Below are 14,766 nucleotides of genomic sequence, written 5' to 3'. Positions count from 1 at the left end.
TGGAACTCTCTTGCTTTTTCCATGATCCAGCAGATGTTGGCAATTTGATCTCTGGTTCCTCTGCCTTTTCTAAATCCAGCTTGAACATCTGGAAGTTCATGGGTCACATATTGCTGAAGCCTGGCTTGGAGAATTTTGAGCATTGCTTTACTAGCGTGTGAGATGAGTGCAATTGTGCAGTAGTTTGAGCATGCTTTGGCATTGCCTTTCTTTGGGATTGGAATGAAAACTGACCTTTTCCAGTCCTGTGGCCGCTGCTGAGGTTTCCAAATTTGCTGGCATATTGAGTGCAGCACTTTCATAGCATCATCTTTCAGGATTTGAAGTAGCTCAACTGGAATTCCATCACCTCCACTAGCTTTGTTCGTAGTGATGCTTTCTAAGGCCCACTTGACTTCACATTCCAGCTTGTCTGCCTCTAGGTGAGTGATCACAACATCATGGTTATCTGGTCATGAAGATCTTTTTTGTACAGTTCTTCTGTGTATTCTTGCCACTTCCTAATATCTTCTGCTTCTGTTAGGTCCGTACCATTTCTGTCCTTTATTGAGCCCATCTTTGCATGAAATGTTCCCTTGGTACCTCTAATTTTCTTGAAGAGATCTCTAGTCTTTCCCATTCTATTTTTTTCCTCTATTTCTTTGCCCTGATCGCTGAGGAAGGCTTTCTTATCTCTCCATGCTGTTCTTTGGAACTCTGCATTCAAATGGTTATATCTTTCTTTTTCTCCTTTGCATTTTACTTCTCTTCTTTTCACAGCTATTTGTAAGGCCTCCTTGGATAGCCGTTTTGCTTTTTTGCATTTTTTTTCCTTGGGGATGGTCTTGATCCCTGTCTCCTGTAGAACTGTCCATAATTCATCAGACAGTTCTATCCATAGTTTTATCAGTTCTAGTCCCTTAAATATATTTGTCACTTCCACTGTATAATCATAAGGGATTTGATTTAGGTCATACCTGAATGGTCTAGTGGTTTTCCCTACTTTCTTCAGTTTAAGTCTGAATTTGACAACAAGGAGTTTATGATCTGAGCCACAGTCAGCTCCTGATCTTGTTTTTGCTGACTGTATAGAACTTCTCCATCTTTGGCTGCAAAGAGTATAATCAACCTGATTTTGGTGTTGGCCATCTGGTGATGTCCATGTGTGGAGTCTTCTCTTGTGTTGTTGGAAGAGGGTGTTTGCTATGACCAGTGCATTCTTTTGGCAAAACTCTATTAGCCTTTGCCTTGCTTCTTTCTGTACTCCAAGACCATTTGGCTGTTGCTGCAGATGTTTCTTGACTTCCTACTTTTTCATTCCAGTCCCCTATAATGAAAAGGATATCTTTTTTTTGAGTGTTAGTTCTAGAAGGTCTTATAGGTCTTCATAGAACTGTTCAACTTCAGCTTGTTCAGCCTTACTTGTCGGGGCATAAACTTGCATTACCATGATATTGAATGTTTTGCCTTGAAAACTGAACACGTTAATCAGAGTTAAATTGTAAATAAACGATTGAAAAATATTCAGGCTCACTCATGATTTAAATTCAACATAAAAGGACAGTAAAGCTATTTGGGAAATATTAGGACGATTGATAATACTTAGCATATTTAATATTCAGTATCTGTAAGGATCCATAGGTATTATTACTAGGCTCTTAAAGCACATTGATAGTGAGCATATAAGTTGGCATAATTCTTTTAGAAAAGTATCTCAGAATGTTTTATGTGTTCATCATCACTATCTGTGGTTTGAGGGCTTCTCACTGCAGTGGCTTCTTTTGTTGCATAGCACAGGCTCTGGGCACTTGGGCTCAATAGTTGTGGCACACAGGCTTAGCTGCTCTGCAGCATGTGCAATCTTCCCAGACCAGGGATCAAACCCGTTTCTCCTGCATTGGCAGGTGGTTTCTTTACCACTGAGCCACCACAGGAGCCAGTTTGGAGTCTTATCGTATAGATAAACCTACTTGTTAATCAGAGCTATATGTATGGGTGTGTTCATTCATTGCAGTACTGTTTATAATGATAATAAAAGCAATATGGAAAGTTCTCCCAAATATACTGTTATATAAAAACAACATAACACAAAGTAGTGAATATAAACATGGAGAAGAAATCTGATAAGAATCTATACCAAATTCTTTCAATTATTATGCTCTTAAAGCACATTGCTAGTGAGCATATAAATTGGCATAATTCTTTTGAAATATTTTGCCAAATTCTAGTTGGTTCAGTTCAGTTCAGTCGCTCAGTCATGTCCTACTCTATGCAACCCCATGGACTGCAGCATGCCAGGCTTCCCTGTCCATCACCAACTCCCAGAGCTTGCTCAAACTCATGTCCTTTGAGTCAGTGATGCCATCCAACCATCTCATCCTCTGTCGTCCCCTTCTCCTGCCTTCAGTCTTTCTGGCATCAGGGTCTTTTCCAGTGAGTAGGTTCTTTGCATCAGGTGGCCCAAGAATTGGAGTTTCAGCTTCAGCATGAGTCCTTCCAATGAATATTCAGGATTGACTTCCTTGAGGATTGACTGGTTCGATCTCCTTGCAGTCCAAGGGACTCTCAAGAGTCTTCTCCGACACCACAGTTCAAAAGCATCAATTCTTCAGTGCTCAGCTTTCTTTATGATCCAACTCTCACATCCATACATGACTACTGAAAAAAACATAGCTTTGACCAGACGGACCTATATGAAAGTGTTTTTTTCTTACCTTCCACGAGTACAAGAGTGTCATTGTTTTAACTTGCATAACCTGTCAGGTAGAAGTGTTACATATTTTTCCTTTTGCATCTTTTCACATTTCTAGTTTTTCCTTAGCTATTTGAATTTTCAGAAGGCTCACTTAATATGAAGTCTGCTTTAAAGTTTGGTTTGGGGTTACTGTTTGGAAGATTCTGAAGGTGAGACACTCATTGCTTCTTGTTTTTGCTGCTAATTTGTAGCTCAGATCCCAGCTTTCTACATGGACACAAGTCATCTATTCAATACCCAACATGCACGACTGGCTCCACCATCCTTGGCTCAGCAACAAGGCTTCCAACCAGGTCTCTCTCAGGTAAATATCACAGGCTTCTTTCACCCTATCATGTTTATGGTGTAATGGCATTTGGGGGTTCAATTTAGGACTAGTAATGGATTGAAAAGGAATTTTAGATTTTCACATTTTGTTTTGTTTTCTAAGGGAACTGATACATAGCATTAATGTTTTGTTTCATGTCTCACATTTTTATTTTCCAAGTGTCACTTGTGTATATGGTGTTCACATACTGTTTTTACATTGCATTGCAGCCAACTTCAGTTCAGCAGATCCCAATCCCTATTTATGCCCCACTGCAAGGACAGCATCAGGCCCAGCTGAGTTTGGGTGCTGGGCCTGCTGTTTCCCAGGCTCAGGAACTATTCAGTTCTTCACTTCAGCCGTACAGGTAAATGCTTTATAATTATGTTTGTGATGATGTTGGAAACAATGTAATTGCTAAACCTTCTTGCCATATCCTGTCTATTCCCTCCTTCCCCCCAAAAGCAAGATGACCTTCTTATAAACTGCATTATATAATTGTGTTGCATGTATGTCATGAACTTCAGCCTCTGATAATTTCTGTCAGACTTTATTGAACAAAGTGAAGCTTCAGAACTTCTTGTAGAAGAGGCTAATGGCAGTCTCATAAAAATTAGAAATCACAGAGAAAAACTGCTTAAGGACCTAAAGGTATAAGTGCCACCTCACTGCTAACAGCTGTAAATCAGACTTGCTCTGTGTAAGAGCTAACATACGACAGATGATAGCAGTATGTAAGGAGGCAGAGGCCAGGATGGAATGTAATAAAAGCGAGAGAAGTGGAGTGTAATAAAAGCGAGTGAAGTGGAATGAAACAGAACAGAAGTAGTAGTGATGAGTATGTTGTAGTATATGAGTGTAATATAGAAGAAACCATTCTTTTGAAAGACTCATCCTGTTATCTTTGCAATTAAGCAAGTAATGAAAACTGATCTTTATGTAACTTTATATATATTACTCAGCCCTTGACATACACTAACTTATTTGATTTTCCCAAAACCAGATAAAGTAGATCAAGTCATCCCTATTTGACATTTGAAGAGGTTGTGGGTTTTATTTTGTTTCTATTCTAATGTTACAGTACAAATAAATGGCAGATCCTGGGCTTAACCCAGGTGTCTCTCATCTCCAACTTAATGGGACTGGCAGGGTGGGTTAAGAGTTGAATGATAGCAGTGATCATGGCATAACTCAGTCGTCATCATGGTACATCTGTCATCAGTACTCATGGTAATGCTATGAACCATCAAAAAGAAAAATAAATTCCGTTCAGGACATTTAGTGTAAATAAGCTTGCAAAATTAGGCATTTCCTGTTAGAAATTTGCTTTTAAGTGATTCAGGTAGAATTTCCATACTTTATAGATTAAAATTGGCATCAGTTGATATAGCTCATTTCTACAGATCATGTTTCATTCCTAAAGCAGGTGGTCTCAGCTAGTCATACTTTCTCAAAGGAGCAGAATTATGGGTAACTTAATAAATGTGGCTCTCACTTTTGTTTCTTATTAAAGATTATTCAGTAGCATTGAGTACATCTGTATCATTAATACAAATTATATAATTCTGATATTACTCTTGTCATTTACCTTGGTTATTCCAAAAAATTCTCAGTACAAGTAAAATTATTTACCCTAAATATAATTATAGGCAGTCTCTTTCATGTTGTTAAATTTGAGATTATATTGAAATTTGTAGTAAAACTTAAAAGTTGAGTAGAGGGACTTCCAGTGGTTAAGACTCTGTACTTAAAACAACAGCAACCAAAAAACCAAACTCCACAAATGTAAAAATCCAGAAAATATATATTCATTAAAAAAACTTCAGTAGATTTAGAAATAGCAAATAGATTTAATCTCAAAACCAATCTCCTTTTAATTAGCTATTTGAAACACTGTTGGAAAGTTTGCTACCTTTGAGCTGTGTTAAACAGAGTTCAGTAATTAGTAATGTCTTCAGTAGTCATGGGAGATGGATTTGCAATGCACTGACATTCTGTATTTGTAACCCCCATTTTAACAATTGCCTTGGAAGATGAACTTTTTAAGTATATATATGTAATATGTAATATATGTGTGTGTGTGTATGTAAATATCTATGTAATTGTGACAAATGGCTACCTGGAAGGCACCAGTTTCGACTTTGAAAGTAGTTGTTTGTATCCCTTCCACATCATTCTGCTGTTTCATGTTCTGAACCTAATTAGCGTAGTATTTATTAACAGGGAATCGTTGGAATTAATTTCTGCCGGGATGGGGTAGTTTTAACTGTATCCTGATGTTTTTTTCATTTTATGTTTGAAGCATTATAAGTAGATGTTGTAAAAGTTAGTTGTGTCCCTAGAAAGGTGTTCCTGCTTAATGGGTTTTGTTCCTGCCTCCATCCCAGAAATAATAGGGCAGTCTGGGGTTAGATTTCAGCGTTGTATGTTTTTAAAAACCCTTCAAATATGCAATACAGTATTACTAACTATAGTCACTGTGTTGTACATTACATCCCCTTTATAAGGGAGTCATATACCCTTTGACCATAATACTGTTTTGCATATTTGAACATTGCTAAGAGAATAGATCTTAAAAAGTTTCTCATCACAAGAAAAATGTGTAACTATGTGTAGTGACTGATGTTAACTAGACTCATTGTGGTGGTTATTTTGCATATGTATGAATACCAAATCATTACATTATACACCTGAAACTAGTGTAATGTTATGAGTCCATTATGCTTCAATTAACAAAACAGAATTTTGTGGGTGCTCCTGTTGTTAACTACTACTCTGCTTTATTCCATAGAGGTCTTGAAATATATGTACTACATGTTTATATATGTATACTATGTATATATTACTGTAATGAAATACAGATATTAAAAATCAGAACTGTTGGTGCTATAAACTCGAATAGACTGGTAATACCAAAGAGAAAAACAACAGATTTGGTTCTGAGCTTGCTAATGAACACAGGAAAATAGAATTATTCTCATTGTTAAAGAGAAGAAAATCTTCAGCATTTTCTCAGCAAGAGTAATAATAAGCCTTTTCCCAGAAGTTTAACATGCAGAGCTTTACTGTATATAGGGCTCAATAAATCTTGAAACAAGTGCTTTAGACACTGTCTGTATTCGCTACCTCTTTAGTTATGCTAAGTAGAGTATTTGGTCATTTGAGATAGTCATTCTTAAGAGTCCAAATTAAAACATGCCTTTCTCTTTAATATTCTGTAGATCTCAGCCAGCCTTTATGCAAAGCAGTCTGTCCCAGCCATCTATGGTCCTTTCTGGTACTGCCATCCACAACTTTCCAGCTGTCCAACACCAGGAACTCGCCAAAGCACAGTCAGGTCTTGCCTTCCAACAAACTTCAAATACTCAACCTATTCCCATATTGTATGAACATCAGCTGGGTCAGGCATCAGGACTAGGAGGTTCTCAACTGATCGATACGCATCTTCTCCAGGTAAGGCAAGAGCTAGAATCATGCACTGTATTTGTATTCCTATTTAGCAAATTATTTAAGAAAGAATTTTGAAAGAAAAAAAATGTTAAAAGACACAATGAAAAAACAGATCTTCCTTTCTGTCTAATGCTAATAAGATTCATTGAGATTACTTTGAAGTCATAACCTTTTGATATCTGAATTGGAAAGTATTTCAATCTTACTTCTTATAAAATATTTTCTAGGCTAGAGCGAATCTTACCCAGGCTTCAAATCTTTATTCTGGACAAGTACAACAGCCTGGTCAGACAAGTTTTTATAACACTGCCCAGTCACCAAGTGCTCTCCAGCAGGTAAACTATGGCATGGTAAATTTCCTCAATTTTCTTTATTATAATTGTTGTTGCTGTTGCTTTTGTTGTTGTTGGAGGATTAAAATAGAACCAAGATGGGGAGATGGTCCAGTGGCCTCAGGCTTTTTTTCTGAGGAATTTAGTAATTCTCTGGGGTCCACTGGTAGTGGGACATGTTTCAGTCTTACACCACCCCTCTTCTCACCCCCACTTCCCATAAAATCAGTAATGCTATTTACATCTTTTTAAAGGGGACTTCTTTTTATTTATTTATTAATATTTATTTTGTATCAGTTGCGGCACACAAGGTCTTTTTTGTGGCATACAAGATCTGTAGTTTGGCATGTAAGATCTAGTTCCCTGACCAGGTGTCAAACCTAGGCCCCTTGCATTGGGAATGTGGAGTCTTAGCCACTGGTTCACCAGAGAAGTCCCTAAAATGGATTTTTATATAATCAATTATTTTAACAAAAGATTCCACAAGTCTAAAGATTTGAAAACCATTGTCCAGGACAAGCAGTTACATGTAAGTGTGATAAATGTGTTACCCATCCATGCTAGAGCTGAAAGAAGACCCTGAAGACCACCCACACCAGTTAATATAATACATAGGACTGTGTAGCAGAGTATGATAGAGTAAAAATAACAAAAACATTTAAGTATATGAATGTAATAATAATTTTCAGTGAAATGTGTATGTTTATGAAACTGTCTTCTGACAGTCTCATAAATCAGCTTACTCTTTAAAAAGCTGGTAGAGGGCTGGAGGAGAGAGGCAGACCACTAGTCATAACTAGTCATTTTCTCAGAGCTATTTTTGGTGGGTATTTTAGGGGGGAAATTAAGAAAATATTACCATATTGACATTCAAATTAAATACTATTTGTATGACACCAGAAAGATTTTTTTTGTCAAAGCTCATTTGACCACACCTTAAAATAATATAAAAAATGTCTATTGTAAAAATGAAAGTTCTAACTACTTTCTTAAAGTGTATGTTCATGATTTTATTGTATTCTGGGGTTATTAAGACGTATTGTAGATTCAAAGACAGTCATAATTATTTCATACAGAGTTTCTCTACTGCTAATCTGTTTTATTGTTGCACATTTAATAAAAGAATGGAGGTAGTCACTAATCAAGATATTTACATGTGAAATATATTAATAGATTGAAGTATTCTGTTTAAAATCTTACTCAAAAGTATTTGAAGAGTCATGTATATAGTTAAAGGGATATACATACAACAGATTAAGCAAATTGCTGCAGTTTCTTTTTGCTTATTTTCTAGGTTACAGTACCTTTACCAGCATCCCAGCTTTCTTTGCCTAATTTTGGATCTACAGGGCAGCCTTTAATTGCTCTGCCTCAGACTCTTCAGCCCCCATTACAGCATACTGCCCCACAAGCACAGGCCCAGAGCATGAGTCGTACTGCACAAGTAAGCCAGCCTTTCAGGGGATTGATCCCTGCTGGAACACAGCATAGCATGATCGCAACCACAGGAAAAGTAAGTGAAGAGGAATGTATGCAGCTTCTTTGAGAATTTAAAGCCATGAGTTTAGATTTATGTATCTGTATAGTCTATAAGAATCAAGTCCATCAGCTTCTTCCACTCCCCAAAAAATGTCAGGCTCAGTATACTTATTTTTTAATCCACTCACTATTAATGTGTTTAGGCCCTCTGATTTTACCTTATAACAAAGAAATCATAAAATCTTGTTCTAAGGTTCTTTGCTCTGTGCCAGATGAAATTATAGATAAAATACTAAACACAGCACTTTAATTTATGGAATTGCAAAAATGTTAAGTTTACTTTATGCTCTTCCTCAGATGTCTGAAATGGAACTAAAAGCCTTTGGAAGTGGCATTGATATAAAACCAGGCACTCCTCCAATCAGTGGCAGAAGCACCACACCAACATCTAGTCCTTTCCGGTAAAATGGGCTTTTAAATTTGCTTATAGAATTTCCAAATAACTGAGAACCATGTTTCTGTTAGATACTTAATATGTCACTTTTCCTATAATAAGCATAAGACATTCTCATAGTTTTACCCACAGTGTTAAGCTATTATTTAAGCTTAACTATTATAAGCAATGTATTTGTTATACTCTATTTTAAGGGGGAAAAAAATTTAACCCTGGGAAAATCAAGCTAGTGTGCTTTCTCACATCTGCACTTCCATTCCCAGCATAATGTTTGATAACTCCAGTAAAATTTCATCAACTACCAAGTATGATGAATCTACCAAAAGCAATGTCTCTAAAAATCTAACCGCATTACTTATGTAGCACTACTGTTACTGACCAGTGATGGCTTCTTTCCAAGGGCTACTTCCACAAGTCCGAACAGCCAGTCCAGCAAAATGAACAGCATTGTCTATCAGAAGCAGTTCCAGTCAGCCCCTGCCACTGTGAGAATGACACAACCATTTCCTACACAGTTTGCACCCCAGGTGGGCAGATATAAATGAGAAATGAATATTACTTACTTGCAAGTGATTGCTAATCTGGCTAATTCTCTGACTTTATAATCCTGCCATATTATAACCAGTTTAGAAACAGTTTTTAGTAAATTTATGACATTCAAATTTATTCTGTACAATTGTTAGCTAGACACAAGTAGTAACCATATATTTCTAAAGCAGACAATTGAAATATAGTCAAAAGATTCCCCACACAGCTCTAAAAATTTATTTCCGTCCCAAACCTTTTATCTTTTGAAGAAGCTGACTTTTCAGAGAAGGGTCCCAGTGCTTAACATTTTCTAGTTTTAAAGTTGGGCGGGGGGGTTTGGTTTTTGTTTTCTACAGACAACTATATGCAATTGATACAGAAATTCTAAAAGACATTCTAATATATGTGTAAACATGTTGGCTTCTCCTCCCTTCGCTAATCATTTGGAAGGACTAACTAAAGTTGATAAGAACTCTCATATATTTGTTGATCAGTACTGTTTTCATTTATCTTCAGGTTATATTTGGTATATGTGCCTTTTCTGCAGTTACATCTTTTTTAAAAGATATCCTATTTAATAGCTTTTCTATTTCCCCTTCAGAATTTGTAGCTGAAATGCTAGAACCAGCTGAAGTGCCATAGCATGCTTTGCCTAATTTTTGTCAGATTCTCCAAGCATGGAGAATGTTTCTTCTTGGTCCTGTAATAGAATGGCACAAACCCATACACTTCCTTTCGCTGGCAGAATGGGCACAGATTTACTCTGGGATAAGCCAACCTAGTCTAGTTGGCAATTTTTTTTTTGTAACAGTTCAATGTTGTATGTTTTGTTTTTTTCACTCAGATTCTCTCTCAACCTAACCTGGTCCCTCCATTGGTAAGAGCCCCACATACTAACACCTTCCCAGCGCCTGTTCAGAGGCCACCAATGGCACTGGCCAGTCAGATGCCTCCTCCGCTGACCACAGGCCTCATGAGCCATGCTCGTTTGCCACATGTAGCCAGGGGTCCTTGTGGATCACTATCTGGAGTCAGAGGTAATCAGGCCCAGGCTGCGTTGAAGGCTGAACAAGACATGAAGGTTAGTACAGTGTTAACAGCCAGCAGAGCACAAATCTGTCTCTGAACCACGTCTTAAGATGCCTCTGGACCCATAACTGCATATCCAGGCATTCATTGTCTTAGCAGACTTAACCAGACTAACTACTTTTGTTCATCCCCACCTCTTTTTAATTTAATTTTTTTTCTTCCTACTCCCCCCACCCCACACACACACACACACACACACTTTTCTTTTTATTTTTTATGTTTTTGTTTTTTGTTTGTTTCTTGTTTTTGCAACTATAGTCAGCAAGCAAGTTAACATTTTAAACTCTGTGGCCAAATGAATTGTTTATAGAATAAATGTTTGAGATCTGAGTTTAGCTGCTATATTTTTTGGGAAGAGCAAATAATTAATATGAATTATTATAGGCTTCCCCATTTTCTTTCTTTTTGTTTTTTCTTCCCTTCCCACCCCCATCCCAAGATATAAATCATTGTTATGTGAAAACTCTGGAATGGGTAAGGCATGTTATCTTGATTTTTCTTCCTTCATGAGTCATCCAAGCATTCAAGTATAGTTTTCTTCTCAAACTGGTTTCATATCTTTTTTTTTTTTTTTTTGCCTGCCATCTGAGGCATCCGTATTCCACAACTGATTGTGTAGTTGTAGATGAAGAACTCAAAAAGCACTTTGGGATCCTTCATGATAAAAGGCACTGATAAACATGAGGTTTGCTAAACGCAGAAGGGTGCCTTGAGGAGTCTGTGTGGGGACAGTCCTTGCAGCTTAAACTTAACCTCTCTGCCAGGACAGCTAGCTGAATAATTTGTTTCTGTTTCTATATTTACCTAGACTTGACTTTTGAAGTCTTAGTACTCCTGCCAATTCAGGCAAGATGAGAACAAAAAAAAAGCTTACTGCTTTCAAATGGGAAATGTCCATAGTCACACTTTATTCTGAATTAGAAATATGTTTAGGACAATCCTGTTAGAAAATTCAGTTGATTCAGTGAAGTTTCTTTCTGGGTTGATGTCCCTTGTTTGTGATCCTGAATTTAAAGATTTCCCTGCAGTGAAACACTTGTTGAATGTTACCTACTTTTATTAAGGCTGCGTACCTAGAATTTCCATCCATTTGTAACTATTAAAAATACTATATGTGTAGAAATCTGTGGAAACCACTTGGCCTTGGTTTCCAGTTCTATTACCTCCTTGCCACTTGATTTTCCTACATCCGCATGTTGGAAATTACATTAGAGCTTAATAATGGGGTGGAAAAGGATACAGATGTCATGAAATTGCTTCAGATCTTTGAATAGTACAGGTTACCTGTAGAACATGAAGAGCTTTTGTTATTTGCAAGAGGTGTAGAAACTTTAGTCTTAATTGTGTATATTATGGTGGTATAATTTACAGATTGACGTAAGTATATTCTTTGGGGGCACAGCATCAATAAAACTAGGAAATTATTTTACCAGCTCAGAATGTGGTAGGAGCTATCAGAACTTAGTGATCAAGTGAAGTTGTAGTTACTAATTTCTGATGCTCTTCCCCTGCAGAAGAGAGCTGTGGGAAGAGGACTCAGCCACAAGACATTTGGTCCTAGGTGTTGGTAATGCCACAATATAAGTGCTTCCTTTTCATTTTATTGTAGACCACATATTGATAAATAGAAGTTTTAAGTATTACATTTATATGTTTTCAAATTTGCAAGCAGGCTCCCTAAATTTCGATATCAATAAGTTTTTTACAGAAAAGATACAAACCAACAGCAATTTATATTTTATTATTTTTTTACAAGGGCAAACTTTGGAAAGATGGTGGGAGGTGGTCCTATTCTTTTCAGTTTTTGTTTTGTTTTGTTTTGTTTTGTTTTGAATCACATGGAATGTTTTCAAAAATAGGAAGAAATCTATCCATTAAAAGCTGACAAATCAATGAGGTACTTTGGGGCCAAACCAACGTGGGGAAAACTGATTTGTGATTGGTAAAAAAATTTGAACTGAGATTGATTGACAGGCTTTGGTTATACTGCAGCATTTTCAGTTGTTGTTTCTCATTTTTTAAGGCAAAGCAGAGAGCAGAGGTTCTTCAGTCCACGCAACGGTTCTTCTCTGAACAGCAACAGAACAAACAGATAGGCAAAGCCCAGAAAGTGGACAGTGACTCAAGTAAACCTCCTGAAACCCTGACCGACCCTCCTGGTGTCTGTCAGGAAAAAGTAGAAGAAAAGCCACCCCCTGCACCCACCATAGCCACCAAACCTATTAGAACTGGACCAATCAAACCTCAGGCGATCAAAACCGAAGAAACAAAATCTTAAAGTCTGTGGGTTATTGCAGAGGGTAGGGGAAGGGAGAGGGGAAAGAGGGAGAATGAAGTTAGACAATGCCGCCAGCCAAAGGGGTAAAGTGGCCTCTGACATTATCCTGTCCAGAGTTTGGAGGTGCGCAAGGGACATAGGAGCAGTTTACACTGACACACAGCTGCGGCACCAGTAAACTGAGGCTTTGCCAGCTTGCACCTACTGTATAACATGCACTCTGTTGACGGCCATGCATCTTCAGTCAGAATTTGTACATGAATATGTGCACACATTCCTTGAGTGCATATAATGTAGAACTAAAATCCTTATGGTTAGATGAAACACCAGAAATATGAGGGAAGTAACACCACAGAGGAGTAGCTCAGCCTGAACAATGTGATGATCCCAGCTAAGACATCAGATGTGGTTTCCCTCATGTTCTTGGAATATGGCTATAGCATTTATGGGCTTGGTGGTGAAGAACAGAAGATAACTGGTGCTGGATAGAGGAGCCTTATTTTTTATTATGGCAGCTTGCTATTTTTGTAACATGGTGATTGAGTTGAACACAATCAAAGTACAGTAACTGATCTCCCCTTCTTCCTGGATGAGTGAGCAGATGATGAAATACTGACGTCAACATCCTTGAACATATCCAAGTGGGCAGTGTTTGGCTACTGCTTCTGTTTGAAATGATGCTGTGTTTTGGTTGTGGCCCAAAGCTTTGAAGTGCTACTTGGCATCTCCTTTCTTCCATGAAGCTCTTAACCATTCAGACATGATGGAGTTGGTTAAATGCTACTTAGGTTGAGTCCTGCTTGCCTCTCTTCAGTCATCTTTGTATGAATCCAATGGTTGGTTTTTGTTTATTTTTTTAAACGGTTTTTAGCTGATGTTCATGAAGAGCAGTACCTAGAACTATGCCAATAAAGAAAGGAAATCCTATCTAAGAAGGTGCATTTCTGTACCAGAGCTGTGTCATAACCATCCTTTGGGCCCTCTGCTGGAAAAGTAGAATCAAGTCTCAAATAATGCCTTTTTAATTATATCCTCTAGTATTATAGATGTAGGACAGTACTGTATCATACCTCTGTGAATGTAAAATATCTTGTACCTGCTTTATGATATGTAGTAGTGACCGTGCTTTATCAGATCTGTTTTTAATGACGTTATTCTAGAATGTTTTCTTTCCAGATGATGATTGAGAAACGTAATTAAAAAAAAAAAAATGGTGCCAGGTACCACAACAGTAACAGAACTTTGCTGTTTTCTGAGGTTTTGGTTTTTTACTTTTTTTTTTTTTTAATGGAGTGTGCTGGATGTCTCTATAATTTTGTTCAGATGACTGCAGAACTTGGAAAAGCTGTTGCTGCTATTGATGCATAACATACTGCTATTGGTCTTTTTATATAAATAAATAAATCTATATATATATACATATATATATAATTTGAATTTTTGGAAACTTTAGCTGTGCTGTCAACTTTGGAAAAAGTATCCCAGTTGTACCGTGTTGGGTTGGCATTGTACAGAAATTAACAGCCATATTGGTCTAGAAACGTTAAACATAATTTTTTCCATTTGTACAGGGGTAACACACTGTATTAAATATGTAAGGTCTTATCTACATGGGTTTGATTACAGAAACTAATAAAGTATTCTCTAAATAATGAGTCTTGGAGCTTCCTATCAATTCCTAAAATCTGAAGTAAGAGTACATTACGCTCTAGGAGGAAAAAATACCACCCCAAAACTCGATTTCTGACTTTGAAGAACTATAAGGCTTAGTCAAAATAAGACTGTCTTTTGAGGATAGTATTTATGGCCCCTGTTCTCAAGGTAGCCATGTTCATTTGAAAACAGTCTGTCGAGGAAGAGGAGAGTCATCTTTCTTGGTGTTGTAAACTGCTGAATGTAGACGATAGAATCACCATCCTGGCTGGAAATGGAAGGACCCAGAATAAATCTTAGTAAAGCTTGGGTAAGACTCACTAATTTACTCCATGTTCCAACATAGAATTACTCCAAAGAATTATTGTCAAAAGCACACACATTTTCCTGGACAGAGAAATATCAAAGGAGAAGGATATTTTACCTGAATTAGAGTCTAAGCAAGAGATGAGGCTTTGATAT

The 14,766-nt window shown here is 37.2% G+C and overlaps 1 protein-coding gene across 15 annotated transcripts in view; it reads left to right on the top strand.

Moving 5' to 3' along the window:
- PRRC2C (proline rich coiled-coil 2C) overlaps positions 1-14,306 on the top strand; it is a 94,725-nt gene extending 80,419 nt beyond the window's left edge. For 6 of the 15 annotated variants that reach the window (XM_040263511.1, XM_040263509.1, XM_040263513.1 and 3 more), the window contains 9 exons: positions 2,926-3,038; positions 3,272-3,408; positions 6,263-6,494; positions 6,719-6,841; positions 8,118-8,336; positions 8,660-8,763; positions 9,157-9,283; positions 10,129-10,365; positions 12,397-14,300. In XM_040263511.1, the coding sequence (XP_040119445.1) occupies positions 2,926-3,038; positions 3,272-3,408; positions 6,263-6,494; positions 6,719-6,841; positions 8,118-8,336; positions 8,660-8,763; positions 9,157-9,283; positions 10,129-10,365; positions 12,397-12,651 (1,547 nt within the window). In that variant the 3' untranslated portion in view covers positions 12,652-14,300. Of the gene's footprint in view, positions 1-2,925; positions 3,039-3,271; positions 3,409-6,262; positions 6,495-6,718; positions 6,842-8,117; positions 8,337-8,659; positions 8,764-9,156; positions 9,284-10,128; positions 10,366-11,887; positions 11,941-12,396 lie in introns of all 15 variants that reach the window. The other 9 variants (XM_040263518.1, XM_040263519.1, XM_040263512.1 and 6 more) reach the window with 9 other exon arrangements.
- The last annotated feature ends 460 nt before the right edge of the window (positions 14,307-14,766 follow it).

The sequence above is a fragment of the Oryx dammah genome, unplaced genomic scaffold, assembly GCF_014754425.2.
Source record: "Oryx dammah isolate SB20612 unplaced genomic scaffold, SCBI_Odam_1.1 HiC_scaffold_21, whole genome shotgun sequence".
Taxonomy (NCBI): Eukaryota; Metazoa; Chordata; class Mammalia; order Artiodactyla; family Bovidae; genus Oryx; species Oryx dammah.
The sequence above is the reverse complement of the archived record's forward strand: the minus strand, read 5'-3'. Positions and strand labels throughout refer to the sequence as shown.